This window comes from Solanum pennellii, chromosome 1 (genome assembly GCF_001406875.1).
Source record: "Solanum pennellii chromosome 1, SPENNV200".
Taxonomy (NCBI): domain Eukaryota; kingdom Viridiplantae; phylum Streptophyta; class Magnoliopsida; order Solanales; family Solanaceae; genus Solanum; species Solanum pennellii.
In genome coordinates this window covers 92,451,915-92,476,403 of record NC_028637.1, presented here as the reverse complement: position 1 = coordinate 92,476,403, position 24,489 = coordinate 92,451,915, and the positions used below count along the sequence as shown (strand labels likewise).

The 24,489-nt window shown below is 34.8% G+C and overlaps 3 protein-coding genes across 5 annotated transcripts; 1 reads left to right on the top strand and 2 right to left on the bottom strand.

Moving 5' to 3' along the window:
- The first annotated feature begins 592 nt into the window (after positions 1 to 592).
- Positions 593 to 7,520, top strand: LOC107027745 (cytochrome b5 domain-containing protein RLF). Of its 2 annotated transcripts, XM_015228841.2 has the most exons (6): positions 596 to 766; positions 1,793 to 1,876; positions 2,002 to 2,395; positions 4,086 to 4,220; positions 5,803 to 5,853; positions 7,169 to 7,520. In XM_015228841.2, the coding sequence occupies exons 2-6, from the start codon at positions 1,844 to 1,846 to the stop codon at positions 7,243 to 7,245; spliced, it is 690 nt and encodes a 229-aa protein (XP_015084327.1). In that variant the 5' UTR covers positions 596 to 766; positions 1,793 to 1,843; the 3' UTR covers positions 7,246 to 7,520. The 2 variants fall into 2 exon arrangements, with proteins under 2 accessions (XP_027770989.1, XP_015084327.1); XM_027915188.1 differs by lacking the exons at positions 5,803 to 5,853; positions 7,169 to 7,520 and adding an exon at positions 5,161 to 5,402 and having other exon boundaries at positions 593 to 766.
- A 466-nt stretch (positions 7,521 to 7,986) lies between these two features.
- LOC107004534 lies at positions 7,987 to 10,312 on the bottom strand. The gene is made up of 3 exons (XM_015202754.2): positions 10,129 to 10,312; positions 9,212 to 9,712; positions 7,987 to 8,783 (listed from the first exon to the last, which is right to left on the bottom strand). The coding sequence occupies exons 1-3, from the start codon at positions 10,208 to 10,210 to the stop codon at positions 8,263 to 8,265; spliced, it is 1,104 nt and encodes a 367-aa protein (XP_015058240.2). The 5' UTR covers positions 10,211 to 10,312; the 3' UTR covers positions 7,987 to 8,262.
- A 4,177-nt stretch (positions 10,313 to 14,489) lies between these two features.
- Positions 14,490 to 24,489, bottom strand: LOC107004519 (putative zinc transporter At3g08650). 2 transcript variants are annotated; one of them, XM_015202741.2, is made up of 6 exons: positions 24,200 to 24,489; positions 22,461 to 23,178; positions 20,481 to 20,765; positions 19,050 to 19,178; positions 18,384 to 18,481; positions 14,490 to 15,689 (listed from the first exon to the last, which is right to left on the bottom strand). In XM_015202741.2, exons 2-6 carry the CDS (start codon positions 22,929 to 22,931, stop codon positions 14,876 to 14,878), a joined length of 1,797 nt encoding a protein of 598 aa, XP_015058227.1. In that variant the 5' UTR covers positions 22,932 to 23,178; positions 24,200 to 24,489; the 3' UTR covers positions 14,490 to 14,875. The 2 variants fall into 2 exon arrangements, with proteins under 2 accessions (XP_015058227.1, XP_015058220.1); XM_015202734.2 differs by having other exon boundaries at positions 22,461 to 23,173; positions 24,200 to 24,478.

Below are 24,489 nucleotides of genomic sequence, written 5' to 3'. Positions count from 1 at the left end.
TGCATGTTATGATCAAACCTCTCTATATAACCGAATTTTTTATTATAACATTTCGCTATGTTTTTGTTCACCAATAATGAGAGGTTTAAATATCTAAAAAGTCACTCTTTCAATTCTTTGGTTGGAAACAAAAATGCCAAATTGACTATATTTTATAATTAGAAAAAACATGTAAATAGGTCTTACTCTTAGGAATGTTTTGAGAAAAATCAGAAAATTATTAGAAAGATAATTTCACATTTTGTTTCATCTCTCGTGATATTAAACTTGTGAATAATATCTTCATTGAAATAATTTGTCATCGAAAAAGAGGTGAGAGAAAAAATTAATTTTTATTTCTTTTAAAAAAGTTAATATTAAATATATGTTCATCTTATTTTTTTAAGAGTGAACAAATAATTTGTTATTACTTTCAAATCATTGTTAGCTACTATTTTTTTTTCTTATTTTTTATTTTTTAATTTCGATTTCTTCAAATTTTATTATTATTTTAAGAATTTTTTTAGAAAATAAGAAAAACTTCAAATTTATTAGTTTAGTATTAAAAAGTAAAGGGGTAGTTTGTTATATTTGAAATAGTTTAGGTTAATTTACCAAACAAAATCAAAATGGGGCAGTTGGTGGTACTCCTCTTTATGCACAATGTACCACTCTAAATGCAAAGGAATCAGAAGAAATTCAAGAATGTAACGTAGCGTAGGTAGTCCGCCCATCAGCTTTGAACGAACATTGCGAATTAGAGGGAAAAACAACCCTTCAAAATCAGGTGAATTTGATAATTTGAATTGTTATTTTTAGTCTTTCTGATTTTATATGTGTTGGGTGTTTTTTTAAATTGATTAAATTGGTGAAATTTTGAGCCTTTTTAGTGATTATGGGCGATTGGGTGTGTGGATTTTGATGGGTTTCTTCGGCTTATGTGATATTTGGAGTCTCTTGAAGTTTTATTGGTTGATTCATATGTGAAAAGTTTATCCTTTTATTGGTGGGTTGAGCTTGAGGATCAGCTAAATGTGATTAATTTAAGTTAGTGATGCTAGAGTTTCCATCAAGTTAACTGCTTGATTGGTGAAAAATTTGACCCTTTTTGTGATTACTTGTGTTTGGTTGAGCTTGAGACTTACATGCACATCAACTAAATGGGATCAATTTAACACTCCAATGTTGTGACTTCTTTTCTGGAATGCCAAAAGTAACAAGTTGGAAATTTTGAACTATTCATCTTCTTAAATGGGTATGGAGGTCATGGTTTTGTTGGATGTTTTTTAGTTAATTTTTGTTATATGTTGAGGAGATGTGATTAGACGGGATGTGAAGCTGCTTCATAGTATTGAGGACTCGACTCTAGATAGGAAGGAGTGGGGGTCATGTATAGGGTAGAAGGTTAGTAGGGGGTAGAATGTTGTCTTGCTTGCAGACTTTACACTGCTTTTCTTATTATTGTTATGGTTTCTTTGTTGTTTTTTTCTTCCTTTACTTGAGTTTAATGCACTTGAGTTGAGGGTCTTTCAAAAACTGCCTTTGTACCTACACGAGGTAGTGGTAGCTCCAACCGTCAAAGGAGCCCATTACTTGCACACTCTAAAGATGATCAAAATTCAAGGTCATATATAATGCCTTCTGTAATTGACTGCCAAAGTGGAACACTTGGTGATTGAATATTTCCGGAACAATACCCCATATAACCGGTTTTCAAGAGTTACTTGGGGGTTAATGCTACTATCTTATATTTGGTGATTGAATATTTCCAGAACAAAATTAATCTAAACTTTAACTTTTTTATTTGCACCAGATTTCTCGGCGAGGACCTTTTTGTTCGTGTCATTGCTCAGCTGAGCTAGTAATGGCTAATGATGATGATTTCACTTTTTGTCAGGTGTGCCATGATAATACCTTGTAATGAAGGACATCTGAGACGTTTATGCTTAACGATGAAGTCGTATTACCTAGTTAAATTTCTCTTTTACCAATTGAACTTGAAAGATTAATTTGCCTATTTAGGTTGGAGCACCTGATAATCAAGATTATGTAGATACACAGAAGATTGCTCAAGATATTAGTGAAATTAGAATAAAAGATGAGCCCTCAAATAATGATGGTACTAGTCAAAGTAATGGTGCACCATGGCAAGGTAAATTGGGCAATATTACTACCTCAAAGAAGCAGGGAACAGTTGGTTCTTTGTCTTTCACTGTTATAGACACATCTCCAGGCAAGCAAGCAAGTGGAACTTCTGGTCAAGTGGCATCAAAAGATGGTGGATTTTCAGTCCCAACTTATCAGAAGGAAATAAAACCTGCTAGGAAGCCTGTAGTTCGAGCCAAGGTCCCCTATGAGAAGGGTTATAGTCAGATGGACTGGCTAAAGCTTACAAGAACACATCCTGACCTTGCAGGTAAGAATCTTTTGGTGTAAATCTTCTACTCTTTGATGAAATTTATCATTCTTCTAATCATATTGATAAAGGATAGAATAAAAACTGGGAATAAATACATTTCTAGGTGTGCCTGTTGGCTTTGTTTCTGCAAGCTTTATCAGTTTATAGTCAATGGACGTATAAGTACTTCATAGGTGGAATGCTTTGTAGAACAATGGAGAAGTATTATTGGTTTGCATTCTTCTGTATCAGTTTAAAACAACTCAATTTTGTTTCTATGCATAGACACTTCTGTACTTCCTTTTGTTAATAAAAGTAGTTAATACATCAACTAGACTTGACATTAAATCTATTAGGTATCACAAGGTAAGAAGTCAATGTGTGGGTTTCTGGTCTAGTACTGGCTATTGTGTCCTTTCTGAGCTTGAATGGTATCAAAGCCCAAAAGTCCTGTCCGATAATGGACTAGAAAACTCATTGATACACTCCATCCTTGTCACACCTATTTACCAGGCTTCACATGCAATGTTATGTAACTTCTAAAGAGAGGATTGGAACCGAACTTCATGAGCTTTTGATGGGCTCTGACACCAAGGCTGGTTAGGAATCGTACGAGCCATTTAAGAAATGCCAAACTTTGGTTTAAGAGGCTTTTGATGAGTGAAAGAACTACTTAAGAAGATCATGCGATATCAATCAATCAGTTGAACTATCCCTCTACTTTAAACTATTTGAGGTAAGCTGTATGAATATATTTAACCCATGCGACATTATTTTTGCGACATTTCATTCCAATACTTAATAGTTTGTCTTTTATGGTAAATTAAGGGTCCTCTAAAAAGTCATGTGATATGAAAATTTTATTTCATGTACAAGCTCTGGACAAGTTCCTGTCCTTTAGTGTGTGGAATGAGGTTCCATGATGCATGATGCTTGTAGTTTGTAGATGATATTGTATTAATACTCGACACTGTTTTATTAAAAAAAAATAACACTACATGGTACTGGCTAATTACAAGTGAAGTTGAACCTGCCATTTTACATAGCCTTAAACAAAGAGGTCTTATTTTGCTAGCTTTTTGGTGCATCCTGGTTATTGTACAGGATGTTGATGCAATTTGAGATACGATAGCGGATCTGCACAGTCTGGAGTTATGTTCTCCTGTACTGACTTAATGCAAGCGTCTATAAAATCTTTGATTACTTATCAAAACAAAAAAGTTGAGCCTGTGTCATTTAAGTGTCGAAGCCTCAAATCTAAAACATGCTTTAGTGGGGAATGGGAAGTGGCTATTACTCCACAGCATGAAATTGTAAAGCTCGGTATATTGCAGCTTGCTCTGCTGTAATTTTCATTTTACATATCCTTGGAATGAATCTTCTGATGCCTTGAATGCACTGAACCAAGATTAAAAGTTTATAGCACTCATAACTATGGCTGGTCTACTATATGGCTAAAAAGTTCTCTCCTATAAGAGAAGTAGAGTAAACAATAAACAGAGAATGCAATGCTTATTGTATTCCATCAATTCTATTGCATTCCATCAATTCAATTTTCTATCCTATATAATATGAATTGAGAGAACTTCTTTATGACCTAAATCCTGACATATTTTAAGTGCATAATTGTCGGTCACACGATTGGCTTCCTCCTATGAAGCTTCTCTTTCTAGTGCTTCTTATTCCAGTCGTCATGTATATTGTTCAGGATTGAAAGGACAGTCCAACAGGAGACTTATATCAATGGATGAAGTTAAGGAACACCAAAATGCAGAAGCAATGTGGACTGTTCTTAAAGGGCATGTCTACAATATAACACCATACATGAAGTTTCACCCAGGAGGTATGGATCAATGCTTGCTTTGCTCTATCTCACTAATCAGTTATGGAAATTATTTCTTGTCCCTTTCTTCTGCATGGCTTTCTACTATACCTTGCACCAGATGATGTGAAAGATGCATTCCGATCTTAATAATTTTTTTCTCCACAAATATACTTGATGCTGCAGTTAAGAGTGTGAATTTGCCAGTTTGTCAACTTAAAAACATACAGTTATGAGTGTGAGTTTGCATGCTCTTTTTGTTTTGCTTCATTGTAAATGATATGAAGTTGTACTATACTTAAAGAAATGCATCAATAAGAGAAACCCAAAATGCGAACCTTCATTTAGCAAGTACAACTACTGTCAGTATAAGAGATGTACACGACTGCCATATCTCTCACGCATGTTCCTTCATGAATGCAAAGGCGAAGTCTTATCTTAGTCGTCCCTTTGGTTTAATCATCTTGCTTTGACTTGAAGATAATTTGATGTGACTACTATATCTCATGTTTTTGAAGATATGATCTCAATTGCATATATATCATCATGCAAGACTTGACTGTGAAGGTGACTTCTTCTCATTCCCTGATTCGATGAAGAGGTTATGGAAGGGATGGGATGGTGGAGGGTGGCATGAGGTTTATGGATCTAATTTGTAATTTTGTATGCTAAATGTTGCTTACAGTAAGCGGTAATTATAGAATCACCACATTAGCTGTGTGTTGCATTGAAGGCAGACCTAGGAAACCAGCATATTTACCTCATCTGAAAAAGTATACATCCTCTTCCACCTTCCTCATCCTTTGGCTTAGGAATTCCCTTCTGTAAACATTGTCAGAGAACCACTGGGATAATCTTTTCTGACCTTACTATTTCCTGATTTCCATGTGTCCTCAATTTTGAAGTCATTGTCTGTTAAGCATTTTTTTTTCATTTCTTTTTTCTTTGGGATAATGATCAGGGGCTGGGAGCTGATTGTGCACTTTGGCTCTTAAATAGCATTCCTGCTAAAGCCTGGAAATTAGGCTTCTTAGTAGCTGGCATCTTCCTGATTCTTTGCAGTTCAACTTCCATTATGTGTAGCAACAAAAAAGTCATGTTTATGGATTTGATGATATACCAGACCGCTGGTAAAGCTTCCAGAATGGTTAAGAACTTGAAATTCTTTCAAATTCAATATTTCTATTATATTTGACATGACAGAGGTTTTGATTTCCTTTAATATTTTGACCAATTTTTTCTCTTATGGAATTTGTAAAATGGAAAAAAATCTGATTTTAAAGTAGCTGTTGCTGAAGTTTTACATCTGTGAAATCAACTGATGTGACATTTTCACTTTCAAATTTTAAATGATGCTTTGACAGAAGCATACATAAGAAGTTCCTTTCCCGCGTTCCACCTCTTGTAATTTGTTTGCACTCGAAGATAATTGTCAATTCTCTGTGTTGTTATTTTAGTCTCATGCATCAGAATTTCTGTGTATTTTAGCCATCTAACTTATCATGCATTCAATAGATTACTTTAGCTATAACCAAGGGAAATTTTTAGTTGGTATTTAGTTATGAATGTTATTTATTTGACTAGCTTGCACCTTTCTTTTCAGGGGTAGACATGCTGATGAAGGCCGTAGGAAAAGATTGCACGGCATTGTTTAGTATCCTCTGCTAGCTCTTGTTGTTTTTGTAGTTGGTAAAACTCATATAATGGTACTAGATTCAACTAGAATTTAACAGGATCATTATCGAATCTGTTCACAATTACTAGTTCTCGGATTGGTTATACACAATATACGAAAAGTGGATCCTCTTCTGCTATTGCTGATGGAACTCTTCCAGCAATATTGGCATCGGGCTCCATGAGTACCATTTATACGTTATTCCCTTCTACACAAATCCTCCCCTACCATAGTTTGCTAAATTTGTCTTGGCTCTCCTCACTCTGCCCTGACCCCCTCCTTCCTGCCGAGAGAGAGAGAGAGAGAGAGAGAGAGAGAGAGAACATATAGGAAATATGAATGTCATGATTAGTAATACTGACACCAGGCGTTATAAGTACCATTTAGATGTTACTAGCCTCCACACAAATCCTGCCATTTCATAGTTTGCTAAGGTACCCTGACCTACCTCAGACTGCGCTGACCCTCTCCTCCCTGCCGAGAGATAAGAGAGGAATTTGAAAGAGAGTGAGAGTGAACATACAGAAATTATGTAACCTTTGTTAATAGTGGTCCTTGTCACCAAGAGAATGGTCGATGGTCTAGTGGTTGAAGCGTGGAATTAACAACCTGGAGATTCCGCTTCTGAATAATAATTACAACACTTGGTGTGAGCTCATGAGCTCCAACTTTAATCGGCATGATTAACTTGGTGACCTATGCCTTGTGGGTTGGATAGGCTGCCAGGTGGATTAGTCGAGATGCTCGGAAAAAAATGACTACCAATGGTCATAGGGTGATATTTGCCTTAATTTCTGAGCCAAGATCAAAGGCAATAAGGATATATTTGCTTATATGATGTCTGACTGTCTGATGAATGCCAGAGCAAAGAACTTCGTAATGTTAAGAACCTGCAGAACTAGTATTCCTTGTTTAGAATTTGATTTTTCTGTGTAGGAGAGGCAAGGCAGGTGGCTAGTCTCCTCCTCTTCTCTCCTCTTCTCCTTTTTAGTAGTAATATTAGTTTTCACGTAGTTTCTTACTTTTCAATGTGTATTCCTTTTTGTTGTTGCAGTTGTTTTGTATTTTACACTTTTTGCTGTCTTATTTTTCTCACAATCATGTGTTGGCTACTTTTTTTTTGAGTCTAAGATCTATTTGAAACAACCTCTCTACTCTACAAAGGTCCATAAGGTCTGCATACATCCTACCCTTCTCAACCTCACTTGTGGGATTACGCTGGGTATGCTGTTGCTTAGAAATTGAATTTTTCTTTGTTTCATCAAGTTCTGCAATTCCTTAACACTTGGTTCAGACAAATACCATGCTTGGGTTAATGCTGAAGTTCTAATGGAGAAATGTCTTGTGGGCATTTTGGATGACAGCAAATGAAAGCTCCTTGTACCATTGATCCCAGAAACAACTGTATCAAGAAAAACATTCTCACTACAAAAAGATTGTCCTTAACAGAAAACAAGATATTTTGCTTCTTCTGAGGAAAAGCTTACATGCCATAGTATATTGGAGTAACTATTTACATACTCAAGGATTTTGAATTTTTTTAAAGCTGTATGTTAAAGAAACTGTCTGAATCTTAGACTAATAAAACTTCAAGAAGCAGAAGCATCCTCTGTTATATTCATTACTTGGCTGATTGTGTATTGTTTTTAATTGCATGATCTTTTATCTTTTAGCACTAAGCAAATCAAATAATGCAGATGAACTAAAGTTGTCTGGAAGAGTGATTTCACTTTACCACTTGGAATTAGCTGTTTCTGGCTTTTTGATTGCAGCCACTGAAGAGGACAAAGCAGTACATTTACAAACTTATTAAGCTTCAAGAAAAGACAGTTCCTTCTTCTGAAGGAAGACTATAAAGCCAGAGAAACTGTTGGGATTTATATGGGATACTTCCATTACATAAGGAATTACTGGATTATTATCATTTTGGTGTCAATTTCTGGATTTTATATGCACCAAATAACCACTTTTCAGCTTTTGTTATTGAAAAATAGTCACATGTTGGAGTTTTGAAATACACAAGTTGAACTTTAAGATAGACCTCTTTTAATGACAAGATTGGGAAGTGGCTAATTGAAAACAATCGAGAGCTAATCAAGTAAACCAATGAAATGAGATTGATAATCTAAATACTATTATATTTCATCCTTAAGATAACATGAAATCTTTGAAATGTAATACAACTTTGTAATGGAGAGGAAGTTCTACTAGTTTCAGACTTCCTTTGTAAACAAATAGTACACAACTCTTACAGCAGCATTAAGCAATTACATAGGTAAAATACAGGAATTGCCTCAAAATGGTCCTATTGATAAGTGGGGAGTATGATAAGACCATTGCAAAAACTCGATGATAAACGCTTTTTTATGTGGAGTACTTCTAGAGAGCCTAAGCAACAGGGGTCACCTTAACTTCATCAACAACAGGGCCACAAAGAGCGCCGTAGTCATTGATCTTTGTGTGGTAAAAAGAACTGTAGAAAGTAATTCTGGTTCTGTCTGCAATAGCTGTGAACTTGAAACTAACAGTTTTGAAGCTGCCTTTGCCTTGTGATTTGAAGGGAACTTTGAACGTTTCTTTAGCAGCAAATGCTTCAACCATCATATCACCATGACAACCGTTCTTTGCATCACCAACAGAGAATGTGAAGGCGTAGACCTTCTTAGGGACCGTCCTAATGATTTGGGCGAGAGCACTTTCTCTCCCTGCAAGAAGTTCCACTGCAGCTTGGCCAAACGGGACATTGAAATGAGCTGAATCCAAGAATTTCACTGCTTTGAGTGACTCAATGATCCATCCTGGAAGTGGGGATGTCAAATCTTCCTGCTTGGGAGGGAGGAGAACTCCATGTGAAGAGTTTATCAAGAGGTGAGGTCCTTCTTCAAAACCAGCATTTTTTACCAAGTTCACTGCAGGACACCAAAAACCAAAATCAAGAAAACAAAAATTGCACACTTGTATCCAACAAAAGTCCTTCATATACTATATATATATATTTATAAATGTATAATATCCTCTCATTCAACTTTGGAGTCTATTCTTATTCTTGCATATGGCAGGTACATGGATTCTCCGGCCCCTGGGGCTGTCACCTACTCACAGCATTCACAGGGTTTGACAAGGAATGAAGTCAAAATATAGTAACCTTAAGAGAATATATCAATCAACTACACCTCGGTACTAAATTAGTTGGGTTAAGCTACACAAGTCCTCTATGTCCACCCCGCTTTGTTGAGCCATCTCTTTCCAAGATAAGAATTTAAATAATAGTACATCTTTAACGGTGACTTTGTGCAAATAATGATAATAAGTGGAATACAAGGTAATCGAGATGTACCTCTTGTAGGGCGAGGTGGAAAAAGTTCTTTGATAGCAACAGCATCCAAGAGTGGACCACAAGCAGGATCCTCTTGAACTCCAGGATTATGAAAGGTAATTTTAACAACATTAGAGGTGGCGTAGAAACCCCAAGCATAAGTATCACCACCATTGCTGCTATAAAGGGTCTGCAAAGGAAGGTCTCCTGTTTGAGGAGGCACTGACACCCTCAACACCTCTTCTTGAGCACAAGTTCTTGATGCCCCAAAAGTAAGTGCATACAAAGAGCCTTTCTTGACTGGAATTGTCTGAGAAATTGAAGCCTCATTCCCAAGCCTCACAGCGTGGACACCGTGGGCGACTGCGAAGTACATCCCACCGGGCTGTGGCCCGCCAGAAATATACTCCACTAAGCCATTTATCTCCCATTTGGGCAAAGCATATTTACCTTGAAGCACTGTTTTCTTCTTGAGGTCTTTTGCCTTTGGTGGCTCTTCAAAATTACCATTTGGAAGTAATCCTGAAAACAACATCTCCCTAATATCATTAACTGTAACCAAACTACACATCCAAGAAATCACTCTTTATTTGAGCAAAGACTCAACCTTTTTGCCCACCCCATGAACACCATTTAAACCCCATCAAGCAAACAAGACTAATTATAGTACAGATCCTAACAAAATGTTCTTTAAACTAAAAACAAGATCTTTACAATATGAACCCTTCTGTCGAAACACTGTAGACACACTAAACAGAGCTGAAAAGTAGTTCAGAACTAAGCATTCTTGAACAACAATAGAGTAAAGTCTGCAAATATATACTAAAACAAGATTGCATTTTTATACTAAAACAAGTCATTTCAAGATTGCATTTTTATACAAAAACAAGTAAAGAAAATGAGCATATTAAAATCAGAATGTGTAAGATTAGTATTACCTTCAAGAGGAGGAGCTGGGCGAACAGCAGAGGCAGTGAAGAGAAATGAGAAAAGAAGCAAAACTGAAACTTTGAACACCATATTTGCAGAGTGAAGAAGAAGCTGAGGAGAAGAAAGAATAAGGTAAGAGGGTATTATATAAAAGGGTTTAAGAATTACAGGATTTAGTACTACTGTTCATCTCATATCCCTATGTTATATATATATATATATATATTTATTTATTTATTTTCTAGCAAACGTCTGGAATCTATATTAAAATTTTAATTATATTCGAACTGTGCACTGCACAGCTTATTTAAGCATAACACTTTTAAAATGATTTATTCGTACTCAAGAATCAAATTCACGACTTCTGATTAAAGATGAAATATTTCCACCAATGTATTACAATTACTGTTGTTTTCGTTTTTAAATCAATGACATTTTTTAGTACATTGAAAATTTTCTAGTTTGAAAATTTAATTTCATTTTATATATTTAGTTAAAGCTATAAGTCCCGGATCTATTAACTATAATTTTCTTAGTCCTAAATTAGTCTAGGTAAAACTTAAAAGCTAGATGTCCCATATCTATTAACTATATATATATATATATTTTTTTTTTCCGTTCTAAAAAGCATGACTTAGTTTGACTTGGAACAAAGTTTAAGAAAAAAAAAAGATTTTTTAATCTTGTGGTTCTAAATTAAGTTATGTCAAATGTACCAAAATATCCTTTAATTTTATGGCTTTAAGCATGTCAAGTGGAAAATTAAAATTAAAGTGTTGCCAAAAAAGAAAAGGAATCATTCTTTTTGAAGCAAACTAAAAAGAAAATAAAAACGTTCTTTTTGAAACAGAGAGAGTAATATATTATTTTCTTAGTCCTAAATTACTTATCATATTATGCTTTTTAAGAAATACTTCAATTGAGTTTTGAAGCTAAATTAAATAAATACTTTACAATTTAAATTTAAAAATTAGAGCAAAATTTTCTCATATCAATTTAATTTTGCAAAACATAATAATTTAAGAATATAAACGTATAATCAAATAGGAAAATCTTGCCTATAAATATTATATTTTACTATCGTAAATATTAAATTCAGATAAATCACATTTATCGAAGTTTTAGAAATTAAGTAGATATGGTGGGGACAGAGAAACTTCAAGGCACTCATAATTATTGACGGAATGTCTAAAATACAGCTCCCTATGTTGCTTTAGAAACTTTGAACATGACCTTTTTTTTTTCTCCGTAATCCATGCAACAAATAGTATATTAATTAGATTTTTTTTTTAAAAATTATTTATTTCTATTTGATACTTAATTTAATTATATTCAATTTGGCAATGGACAATTTCATTATTGGAGTAGAATACTACCTATTCAAAAATGAAATATTTAAAAAATTAGAAATTCAAGATTTTTTCCTAAACATGAATAAAATATTTTCTCGGTCTTTAATTACTTGTTCATTTTTTTCTTTCATAGTTATTCCTAATTACTTGTCTATTTTGCCAAATCACAAAAAATTTAGAAGTTTGGCGTTCTAAATTTTATTTTTCTTCCTTGTTATTAAATTATTAATCAGATTTATCAGGGATTCACAAGTTATTACTCTCTCGTTCTAATTAGGTGTCCGCTTTTAAATTGACACATCTATTAAGAAAATAATTATTAATATAAAAAATAAAAATTATCATTTGTTAATTTATTAAAATAGAAAAATAATTAAAAATAACTAAAAATGAACAAGTAAATAAAAATAACGAAAGTATTTTAATTTTTAGTACAAATATAAAATCTACGAAAAATCTAATAAAATCGTATCCTTAATCTAATTAAGTAGTGTGATTTAGTGTAAATATAATTAATTAGTTAGTGGTGGAGTGGACCCTTAAGTTGATCACCGTATCTAGTGTTGTTTGAATTTAAAAGGATCGATTATGATGGGATCCAAAATTGTGGGGCCAAATTTGACGTTTAAGAAAAATTTGTGGGGTTGTTGGCGTGATTTACTCTTTTTGGCATGTGAAATCTTGACAACATTACCACTTTCCTCCATGACCCACGAACGATAATCTCGACGTGAATTATTAGTTTTTTTTTAATTATTAATAGTTATAAAAATAATTTTTTCCATCTTATTTTACGTGAAATAGTTTAATTTGATGTGGAGTTTAAGAAAAAAAATAAAATTTTTAAAACGATTGGTTCAAAATGAATTCATTATAGAAATTTGTGTACTATATAATGAATATTTTAAGTCAAATTATTACTTAATATATAAATGTGTTATTTTTTTTGAACTGACTAAAAAGGAAAGTAAATCACATGAATTGGAACAGAAGGAATATTATTTTACTTGATTAACTGAATAGAAATATAATATAATCCCAATCTTACAACATGTTACATGAATAAGATACATCACCAAGTTCTCATCACGTTAAGGAGTACTTTTCTCGACTTTTATTAAGAGATTCATGCTCGTACAAGAGTTTGACTATTTGAGACCACTTGCTATATCATATGATATATCTAAATTTATAAAAACATATTTTTAAAATCATAAATAATTCAAAATAAAATTAATAATTTACGCTAAATGTAAAAGGATAGCTCTCTCGTATATTTTACACTCACTTTTAATATCACACCGCCATCCACATGGGGTGCAACTGTATTATTTCTTTTGGTTGTTGTTATTTGTTATTATTATTATTATTATTGATATTTAAGAATTTTAAACGCGTTACCATTTAATTACTATTTAATGCTTATAAATTGCTAGTAGTTCAACAACATTATATTTAAAACTTCAATGTCAAGAAGCTAGCTTTAAATTAGAGTGTGCATATTAAAAGAACTTTGGTTAGTAACGCTTTAAAAAAATTAAATATCTCAAATCGTATTGCAAAAACGTAATGAGAATAAGAAGGGAGTGATACATAAAGCTACCAACAAAAGAAAATGGAGAATTCATATAAGAGAGCAAAAATAAAAAAATAAAAAATGAATGTGACTAACAAATACAACGTAAATATTAAAAGATGAACTAAATATAGTAATGACACATTATTTTATTGCAGAAAACCAAATCAATTAGATCGTCAATCTCACTTAAGTTATGAATAATTCAGATTACATCTGTTGCAATTTTATAAACTAACTCTGATTCCCAAAAAAATCACTCAAATATGAAGAGTTCGGAGCCTAAAGGGTACAAAATATTAACAAAAATTCCAAAATGGTATATAAAATTTTTTTTTTTTGCTAATTCTCGTGAGGTAAGTCGCTGTTGGTGCAACGATTTTACCATTTTGGTTAATATAAAATTTTATATACCGTTTTGAAATTTTTGTTAATATTTTGTACCCTTTAGGCTCCGGACTCCAAATATGAACTCTCTCACTGCCCTCTCTCTCACTTGACTCTCTCCTCCCTCTCTATATCGCTCTCCACTCTCCTCTATATGACATTGATCTACGCAACGTAATTAGCAAACTATAGTTATGAAGCTTGATTAAGCTATTTTTTATTTGAAGTAATAGAAAGAAAAGCAACGATTGGAGTGGGAGAGTCAAAGTCGAAAAGAGGATTCCTCGCTTCTTTCTCTCATTCAAAATTATATGCGAAAGTTCCCCCTAAAAAATATATAGACTTTACAATGATTCGTTTAAAACAATTTAAGAGATTTCCAAACTAAAATAGAGAGATTTTAAAAAGAGAGAGAAAAGATACAAAGAGATTTTTCTGGAGAGAGAAAAAATTGAACCAAGGGCGTGTTCAGTTTGATGAAAATATATTTTCAGAAAATAAGTTGATTTCTTATTTATCTTTTTGTATTCAGTATGCAAGAAAAAGATATTCTGACTAATCCTATGAGAGGTAAAAGTGAAGGTGTATATGTACGTTAAAAAGTGGAGAGGACACTATCAATGTGAATTGCTCCCTCACGGTGAATCCGTCATGGCATTCACCGGTAAATTTCCCTCCATGGGCAAGGTGAGGAAAGCACTATAAGTTAGCTAACTTCTCGACCAAAGATAGTCTAGCTAAACCTCCAAGTAGGAATATTTCTCAACCAAAGATAGTCTAGCTAAACCTTCAAGTAGGAATATTTTCTACGAGTCGTGATCCAATTAAGATGGGATATTTCTAACATTGAGAATCCCTATTCTTATTGAATAGTTCAATAGCAAGTTAACGGGCCGGAAGAGAGAGCACCCCCCCCCCCAAGGAAGTAGAACGCGGTGAAAGAATTCTGTTGTTCAGTCAAAGGTAACAGGTTGACAGCTTCAGGAAAATCCGAGCAGTGAAAGAGAAGTAGGGTTCAGGCCGCTTCTTTTCCTTACTTGCACGAGGTAAGTTCTAAAAATAAAATAACTCTGCAGTTTAAAAGTGCAAACAAACCATTCTACAAACTTTAACAGTATTTAAATTTAAATACACAATATGCAGATGACACCTTTTATTCTTCAAGAATATACTTCTTCAAAATTAATGCTAGAAGGCTTTATCAATCTGTACTGGTTAGAAATGAACATTTCACTTCCAACTAAACAAAGTCTCTAACTAATGTACAATAGACAATCCCATTTTTTTCCTCAACTTCCTATGCTTTCTTTTTGTAAGTTGTTTGCTGCAAAAATCAACTCAACAGCTTTACAGTAAGTTTGACGTCCACAAGGCTGCGTCCAAACAGAGTTAACGAGAAATTTTTTTGATTCAAAACATTATCATTTTACTCAACTTTCATCACCTAACAGCTTCTGGTGCAGAGTTGCAGTAAGGCGTATGCAAGCAAACCAACTTTGTGAATGCTAGACAAATACTCGCAAACAAAATGCCTATTATCAGTCCTGTTATGCTCTTCTGCTTTTGGAGGCTCATTGCCCTCTTGAAAATGCTCCCAAAACATGGAAGTAATCCTCCACATGCAAACATCATAAGGTGATCCAAACCACTGTAGTCAATACCTGCAAGTATGGCTCCGATTGCAGATGAAGGACCCATGAAGCCAATAAGAGCAGCAGCTAAAAGGGATGCATGCCAGCTGTCAGTTGCTCCATAAATGCAGCTAGCAACCGCGGCACCACGTGGGAGTCCGTGAAGTGAGACAGGAAGAACCATGTGCCGACCAAGTCCATAAGCTTTCGGTGCAGCAACACCCAAAGCAAGCCCCTCTGATAGTGCATGGAGTGCAACTGCAGCACAGCACAAAATTGACTGAAGAGTGAGACCACTCACTGGCAATCCTGTTACAGCAGATAAAGCATCTGCTGAAGTCCTCTTGCGACTTCCAATTTTAATGACACTAGAAGTTGAAAAATGGGAAAGTGAGAATCCTGTTGCAAGGAGAGAGAAGAGGGGGATAAACTCCATCTTTGATGATAAGACTAGCTGCAAAGGACGCCATACACCAAGGACGAAGGCCGTGCCGCAGGCTACACCAGTTAGGAGAGCATGCTGAAGACGAAAAGCAAGAGCAAATGCAACAAGAGATACACCGCCAAGCAGTGGACCAAACCCGAAAAGTAGAGACACAAGGAAGGCAGAAGCATCCTCCGAGCTGCCATTGAAACATGATTTGGTTAGAGGATAGAACACATCACTAATGAAGAATCCATATCAAACTAAAAACATACATAGCATAAAAATATTATAGATTCATTTTCCAGTTAAATCTTTCAAACTTAGGTACAACGAGACATTTTTGTTCTGGAAGACTGGTATCAACATCCAATAGCTGCTTGCTAGAGCAGGATTTTCTTTTCAAGAACTAGACAAAGACTGCAGCTATTAGTTTATTGCTACTGGACAAAATAAGCTTTACCTAATGAACTGGAAAGGCTGCCACATGAGTAAGGGGGATTACGAGTAAAAAGATTTGAAGGTGTTGAAGGACAAAATTTGAAGGTGGTCGCATGAACCAATAGTTCATCCTTCATTTGATGAAGATGTCCAATAGTTCATCCTTTCAGACATTAGGTTTCATACTGCATAGTCCTATTGGGATGCTCTGCAATGTATCCCCAGATAGGGCATAGGATATGTCCAAATTCTATAATCGGATACATCTGCAACTTATTTTATGTTGTCTGCTTGTCTCCACAGAAAATAACCTCAATTCTGTAAGAGTTAAAGTAGATATTCAATCTTGAGATTAATTAAAACTATGAGAGGACCAGCCTTTCTGCATTATAAACCATAAGAGTGCTCGCTGGTTTAGAAATCATTCAAATGCGCTCCCTGCTACTCATTTTGCTATCTGCTCAATGGGAGGCCCCAGATGTCCCTATCTCAATCCTCCAGTACTAGTTAGAAGCCACAAGGACTCCCATTTACTAATACTGAAATCACTGTCATATAGAGCTTGATATATTTCCTCCACCTTTCCAAAAAATCCATCTTCATGGTCACAAAATTCAGAAAATCTCAACTCACGTGATCACAAGTCCTTCCGAAATCTAATTTGCACACTCTTGCTCTCTTCCGGGATCCACCACCTCATTTGCCACTGATGTCACATTTGAAGTATGTCAATACCTTCAAAGACTGCATTCAATACATCGACACTATCTCAAACGACACCAACTTTACTAGGAACTAGGATAATATTTTATTGAAGTTGAAGGACTGAGTTTTTGTCCTTCAATTTGAGAAAAAGTATTTAGCAAGTTACTCCATTTGGAAATAAACTTCACTCGGAATGAAATTGTGTGAAAATTAAAGATTAGTGAGCGGAAACCATAATTTCACTTGAAATACTCTTCAAACCAGAATTTCAATGCTTCACTAGAACTTCAAATACAAACTTCAATATTTACAGCTATTGTTGGCTAAACTAGTATTAAGAAATATTGAAGTTCAATATTTAAAAATTGTAATATTTGAAGTCCAAATGGCTAAGTTTAACGGAAAGCATGTTGTTATTAAGTGTTCCTCACTAGACTAGTAAATTTGTATATTATGTTTGCTACTCCTTTTTTTCTATAATAATGGCATTGAAGGCCGAAGGGTCTATTGAGACTCTTTCAAACTCTTGGGACTCCTGAAGGGAAATGATTCTCTCCATGATATCACCCTTTACTATGTCAAGCATTGCCGGGAAAAGGGCTTAGCTGAAATCATTTGACTCCAATATTGAACCGGTCTTACAGCTCTCATTACCTCTTTGTTAAATAAAACATCAAGAAAACAAATCCAAAGTTCTCTCTTTCACTTTCAAGTTTCTGATATCTCCCTCGTCAACCCCTCTTTTTTCATCTTTTTTTTTTGACAAGTCTCTCCGATCACATTCATTTCCCCCGCTATCTGACTACTTCTTCTGCTTTGTTAAGAAACGATCTCCCCCTCCAACTGATTCAACTCTATCACACATAGTGTTGGCCTCCATAGCTCGTCTTCTTTGTACATTTGGGTACAGAATCCCACGATTTCCTTCTTGGCATCATTTTCTCCCCCATACAGCATTTACCATGTCCATGACTTCTTGTTTCTTTTTTGATATCCAACTGACTATCATATATTATGACGTAAAATATCCACTTCCTTCTATTCTAAATTATGACATATAATTGAAGATATTCTCTACAATATCCACTTGACTATTATAATTATAAAGAATATTTCACAAATACTATTTGATGATTCTCAGACTTGTGTGTGGGCCAGACAAGCTACCTGGTGGATAGGTCCGGGTTTTTTTTCAAGCCTAGAGGATTAGTCAAGATACGTGCAAGTTCACTGGGATGTTACGGATATAAAAAAAATCTTAATGATTCTCTTGACTTCCAAAAAACTAATCTTAACGTCCCATAAAGCCCAGAATATTATTTTCTAAGATTAACAATACACACGACCTTCACAGAAAAGCTCCAGTTTTCCCTAATATACAATGTCAATAGATTTTTCCGTATTATCTTTTGGCCACACGCCCTCCATGTAGACCGCAGCAATGTCAAAAAAATAGATAAACAAACAAGCTACACCATAAACCTAAAACAACAGAATACAACTACCACTAATAGGAAGTCCTCCTCGGTTCAATCTCAGTTAACCAATTAATTAAAAGCAAAAGAAGACTTCAAAAAGAAATCTAGACAGCAAAAAGACAAGACATCTTAGCCACCGAAAACTCTAATAATCTTAAGACTAAAAGTATGTCTTTTCTACTTCTCTTCACCAATCTGTTTCTACTTCTTCTCCTGTCATTGCAGGGGTGGGGAAGCAGAGATATAGGCTAGGTGAAAGATTTACTCACTTGTAGTTGTGGCCAAAACTCTGGAACACAGCACTAAGAGCTTCCATAAATGCTACTGAAAGAGTAGCAGCTGATGCAACATGAGATGGTGAGGCTTCCTGCACAAAGAAAACCATAAATTAAAAGGAAAATGTAATCAATATTTCAGCGATGGTTGTGCAGGACTATCGGAGATAGTATTAGAATATTAAATATTAAGATCCAGCTATAGGTTGTGGAATTAATGCAACCACCATCTCGGAAAGTTGCCAATAAGAAACTACAAGACAGAGTATTTCCTTTTCAACTAACATCAATAATATTAACTAATATTAGAAGTTTCATAAACATTTCGACCTACTGATTCAATCAGTTGATTAAATTCAAGGAGCCGATTCCATCCAAAGTTACATAGAACAGCATGTTAAGTGCTTCTCTACATATTAGAGTTCAACATACATACATTTCTCGCCAACTAAAATCATCATGGATCATAACTCATAAGAGTGCATTTTCTTTATATCCTCATTTTCTCCCTCTTTTTTTTTTTTTAATAAGGTAACATTGCTCATTTTCTCCCTCCTTTTCCTTTATTTTCTCCTTTTCTCCCCTTTGTGAGGTAGAGGGAACTATACAAGTAAGTTATGAAAGGTATTTCAAAAATTAAGAGGGCATTAAACAAATTACCTTGAATCCATCAGGAAGGACCTCAGCAACAACTATCCAAATCATACACCCAGCAGCAAAGCCAGTAGCAAATGGCAGAAATTTGTGAAATGCATCAGCACACATATATGATGGTACTGCAACAATTGGCTGCATTAAGAAAGAAGTCAAGGCTTAGACATCAATATATCATGACTACTGACAAAGGATGAAAAATAATTAAAATATAACTAAAGGAAACTAAAAATCATGTATCATATTCGTGATTATGCAATAATTTATATTTGTACACGCATGAACAGTATAAACTATTGTTACAATAACTGGCACAAGCATCTCTTATAGAATACAAAAACTACATCAGTGTTGTTGAAAGCAAGCGTTTCATCGCTTACTTAGACATCTATATATCATGAGTCCCAACAAGGGATGGAAAAATAATTGAATTTTAACTAAAACCGGAAACTAAAGATCATATGTCATACCTCACTTGTTCGTGAATATGCAATAAATTTACATTAGTACATCCATGAACAGTATAACTATCGTTCCAATGATTGGCACAAGCACCTCTTATAGAAGACAAACACGACATCAGAGTTGTCGAAAGTGAACGCTTCAGCGTAATGAGAATTTGTTGATTTTAAAGTGTCAAGTGAAATGAAAAGGTGATCGTTTCTCAGATGAAAGCACGAAGTGTGTGTAGCAGGAAGCAATGGAAGCATATGCTTTTTTGTTTAAAATTTCAAAAAGCCGGACGTTTTTAGAAGAAGAAATCGCAGAACAATATTCTTTTGTTTCTCCATTCTCACTGTTTGGTGTGACTTTCTCCTCCGAACTACGACTAGGATTTACATTTTGTTGTTCTTCTTCTTCTTCAAACTCCAGGTATGGCTTCTCCATTGTTTTTTACTTCGTTGTTGCTGGCTCGCTGCTGGAGGGGGTGGGAATTTTTTTCCCATTCTTCCTTTCTTTTTTCCCGGGATCGCTGGACTCCACTGTTTTTTCCTCTGCTGGAGGGGCTGGCTTCTCTTATTTTCTTTTCAGCTTTTTCTCTTATTTTCTTCTTCATCAATCAGCAGACTTATGTTTTCTCTTATTCGTTATTTTTTTAGTTTATTAACTTAATTGTATTGGCCTTTTTTTTTTTAACATTCCAGTAGGCAGTTACTTGCTACTTTCTGATTTTTTGGTCTTTTTGTTTAAATTGCACTTTACTTCAAGGAAGTGAGCTCTGCACTTAAAGCATAAAGCGGGCCTTGTTGCTTTTTTCATTTTGCACTTCTAACAAAAACACTGGACTACATATCACAAATGGAAAAATCTGGTTGACTTGTATAAGAATCAGGTAATATTTGTAGGGATCAGTGAGAGCAAAATGTAGATATATCCCAACTTTCACTTGTCTACATAGAAATTCCAATTTGTAAAAGATGGTATATATTCAATCACCTGGGGTAAGGAAGTTAATATACTCCATAACATGGCCTTCTGTGGAGAAACTCCTCTTGATGCAAGAACCATGCTCACAGCTAAACCCTCTGGTATGTTGTGCACGGCAATAGCCAGAGTTACCAAGATACCCTGAGAAAGACCTTTCGAGCCAGCAAAGGATACTCCAACACCAGCACCCTCCCCAAATGAGTGAAGTGTCATAATTCCAACAACAAGGATGACTTTCGCTGCATCTGCTCCCTTAATGTCCAGCATACTTACTTCACCATATTGTTCAAGAAACTGAATATGAACATAGAAACAACATGAGGAATTGCAACATGGGAATGAAGAAACTTATCAAACTATGCGAGAATAACAAGAGTTATGCACAAAGATAAAACTTTAACAGAATTAGGTTTACTTCAAACGCAAAAGAGACTAAGAATCCTAAATTCAGCCAGCAGATCAAGCTAATACAACTAGCATTCGCTAGAAACACGACAAGGTTTTCATAATGTCATTCAGTAAATAGAAATTAGAAACAATTAACACAACACACTATATCTGATATCCACTGAAAAGAATGACTGCAACTGAAAAACAGTAGCTTCTCTACTTAACTCCGTAAGACCCATTACCAGCACCTTCAGATTCCCAATATGGAAGTCAACATTAAGTTGTAAATTTAGTTTGCAAATTCCATCCACTCAAGGGATAAGATATATGAATAGCGTACTTCAATGAAGGAATATTAGCTAGAACATTATATATTCTGCTAAATTTTAATAATTTCAGCTAAATCATAGTCGTTCTCTTCTTTTCTTTTTTGGTTTTGACTTTTTTTTATAAAGGTAGTGGTCAAGCTAGCTCATGCACATCTCTAGTAATCCACGAACACCCTGCGAGGCTGCGACACATACATGGGATATTTGTCCATATGGCTTACACTGAGAATATTTTGTTGGAATTCAAGCCAGAAATCTCAACAGTTACTCCTAAACCTCAACCGAATGCATACGGATTATCTTCATTGATAAACTAAGACTAAAGATTAAACATACACCTAGTCCATAAAAGCAAAGAAATACGTAGAAAGCTCGAGAATAAAAACTCAAAAGAAAGGAGAAGTACTGGACATCCTTATCCAAGCAACATAGTGTATATGTTTTTGAAGGGCAGTGATCGGGAATAAAAACTTAAATGAAAGGAGAAGTATTGCACATTTAGATTTTCTAAATAGAGTTGCACATTTACAAATTTACTATATCAACAGAGATCGGTTTTGATCTCTAACCTCTAAATTCCAATATTGCCATGCTTACAATGTAGAGTTCTTTCCTTTAGAGGTAGCAACTGCCAAGAAAACATTATACATGAACTAAACCTATCACATGGAATCATGGACAACAGTGGACTGGAGAGCGTAACAGTAAAGCTTTATCAGATGTGTCTGGAAAGTCCCCAATCAAAGGAACGCCGTGCATGTGTTTCTTAGAATAAAAAAGGACTAAAATCAAAATAAAGGGTTCATGAATTTCCTTCAAGAACAGATACTATTTCAAGACACTAACTTGCAAGAAAGTTGAAGCTCGGATATCCAGAAGAAGTTTGAAGTAGGATCCCACAACTTCCTATTGATCAAACAAATTTTTTTAAAGAAACGTAATTTTGTTTTGATCATAAGTACTCTGAAGTTGAAAATAGTGGGAAAGCTAATAAACAATGCAGCGTAGAATCTGAAAAATAACAAGTCAAAGATACTGAAAGGCCAGCAGCACATGCCATGTATTAAGCTTTTACGTACTCATGAACCGGTTTTTTTCTTTTGAGAAGGTAACGATTACTCATGAACCGTTTTCCATTTATATCCAGATTAATAGTAACAAAAATACATGATATTAGACATGATGATAAAATTATTTAATGTTATTCAACAGTATGATATAAAACTAATTGAAAACTGGACAACACGAAAATGGGGAACTAGTGCGTCACCTTTTTACAAAGCAATATGAAGATACCACCGGCCAAAATACCAGACACAACCCATCCACCACTTCCATGTTCCTGTCCTTCCTGAATAAGGTCAAAGCTCGCCGCCAACATCACTCCAGCGGCCATTCCATTGCATACTCCTGACCATTGAGGATCCAGCTCCACAAAGAAAAATGGTACTGCACCCAAACCACTAGCAGCAGCCATTGCCAAAGTGAACAATGCAACTGTTGAAACAGACACTCTGGTGTTATCACCTGTCCATTCACCTTCTCCATCCATACTGACAGAATCGATACCATATTCTTTACCAGAGCCATCAATTATATTGTTTCGGACATTCTTTAGAGGAGCAGTTATTACCCTTTGTACACTCACTTCTTCAGATACAGCTGTGACATAAGAAATCAAAGCTGATACAAACAGAAAGAATAAAAGAACTTGCACAAATCTCAACCCCATATTCTTCATGATTGGATCAGCAAATCACTGTAGCCCTGAAATTACTCAAAACCAGTATAATCATCAAGAGTGTCATTGGAAATTCATCATCTCAGAGGCTACAGATGTCAGCAAACTTAACTCCCTTTGGAACAAATAACTTTGTGGTGAACTTCTCCAACTATCAAAACCCACAGCATACTGAATCAACAATCAATTTTAAAAAATTATTGTTCCTGGTACTGCTGGTCAAAGGGTGTAACTGGTCCGTTCTGCACTAAAATGAACCATAGTACAGATAAATTTCAACCAATTAAACTGTACTGTAGACAAATAGAACAAGCATAAGAAGACCAGCAGCAAACAAAACAATGTAGCAACTTGTTGCACCTAAGCTTCCACAATCCATGCATCGCCTTTATTCAACCTAATAGTTCATGTAGGTAACTTAGGTATACTCACCAAATAATTCACATACGATAAGCTTGTTCAGAGAGTTCGCCAGTTAACATTAAAATGGAGAATTGTCTGAGATGGAGGAGAATGAAGTACAAGAGCCAGACAACAAGGAACACAAAAGAAGGGTCTAACAACTCAAACACGAAATCATAACCCCTGAATACGCTGAATTTGGAGAAACAGTCTTTCCTCGGCAATCAAAAATTGTACAGCAAGTGAAACTTGGTCCGTGATTAGATGATATCCCAAACACCAGTTACAGCACTAGTAAACCCCTTTTTAAAAAAACACAGCACTATTAAACCCTGAATATAATTAAACTGATTAAACTTAGCCTTCTCTTGGAGCTGACAAAATTTGAACTTTCTTGACAACATAACTCACCTACCAAAAAAGCTAACCAACTCTTTTTGTCCGTCTATCATTACAGTCAGTACTAATTGCGAAATATTTCCATCAAAATTCAGTTGACAATCTGTTATACTAATACATTACAGGCTTCAAAACCCCAGACACAACAAGCTCAACATTAAAAATCATATGAATATAAAGTTTAAACTAATAGGCAAAGCAACAAAGATATCAACCAAAACAACAAAAGGCATCAACAAGATTTCATAAATAAACCAGCATTCCCACCTAACAAACCCCAACATGCCAAAACCCACAGAAGAAATTACAAAACCACATAGATTACCTCCAAATCACATATCCAATAATGGGTATTCATTAGAAACCAAAAAAGGAACAATCTTTACAGAAAACCAATGAAAAGATAGAGAATCCATTGACCTTCAAAAACCCATATGAAATAAAGCAAGAGATGCCAATTATTTTACCTATCTCGTCGTGTCTCAGGAATCTGAAGGATCACGACCAAACAGAGTTGAATTGCAATCAAGAAATTGTAGAGAATTTAGGGTTTGTGACAAGAATTATGGCACTGACTTCAAAGGGGGATAAATATCCGATCTTTTCTCTATGGTGAGTAATCTTTTTGTCTAATATTTCTTCTTGTTGGCTAATAAAATGGAGGATCTCATCAGTTGACTCACTATGAAAAATGGGTATACTCTATTTTCTCTGTGTATTTGACAAAAAAAAAATACAATGTTCCATCCATTAGTTT

What these genes read in the sequence shown, in the direction of transcription:
- LOC107027745 (XM_015228841.2), top strand. Translation starts at nt 1,844, where the DNA reads ATGGCTAATGATGATGATTTCACTTTTTGTCAG. An exon ending in AACACATCCTGACCTTGCAG is followed by an intron (nt 2,396 to 4,085) that starts GTAAGAATCTTT and finishes TATATTGTTCAG; the next exon opens with GATTGAAAGGACAGTCCAAC. An exon ending in AGATTGCACGGCATTGTTTA is followed by an intron (nt 5,854 to 7,168) that starts GTATCCTCTGCT and finishes CACTTGGTTCAG; the next exon opens with ACAAATACCATGCTTGGGTT.
- LOC107004519 (XM_015202741.2), bottom strand. Translation starts at nt 22,931, where the DNA reads ATGAAGAATATGGGGTTGAGATTTGTGCAAGTTCTTTTATTCTTTCTG. An exon ending in TCATATTGCTTTGTAAAAAG is followed by an intron (nt 20,766 to 22,460) that starts GTGACGCACTAG and finishes GTTCATATTCAG; the next exon opens with TTTCTTGAACAATATGGTGA. An exon ending in AGTTTTGGCCACAACTACAA is followed by an intron (nt 15,690 to 18,383) that starts GTGAGTAAATCT and finishes TTTCAATGGCAG; the next exon opens with CTCGGAGGATGCTTCTGCCT.
- LOC107004534 (XM_015202754.2), bottom strand. Translation starts at nt 10,210, where the DNA reads ATGGTGTTCAAAGTTTCAGTTTTGCTTCTTTTCTCATTTCTCTTCACT. An exon ending in CCCAGCTCCTCCTCTTGAAG is followed by an intron (nt 9,713 to 10,128) that starts GTAATACTAATC and finishes TGTTGTTTTCAG; the next exon opens with GATTACTTCCAAATGGTAAT. An exon ending in TCCACCTCGCCCTACAAGAG is followed by an intron (nt 8,784 to 9,211) that starts GTACATCTCGAT and finishes GGTGTCCTGCAG; the next exon opens with TGAACTTGGTAAAAAATGCT.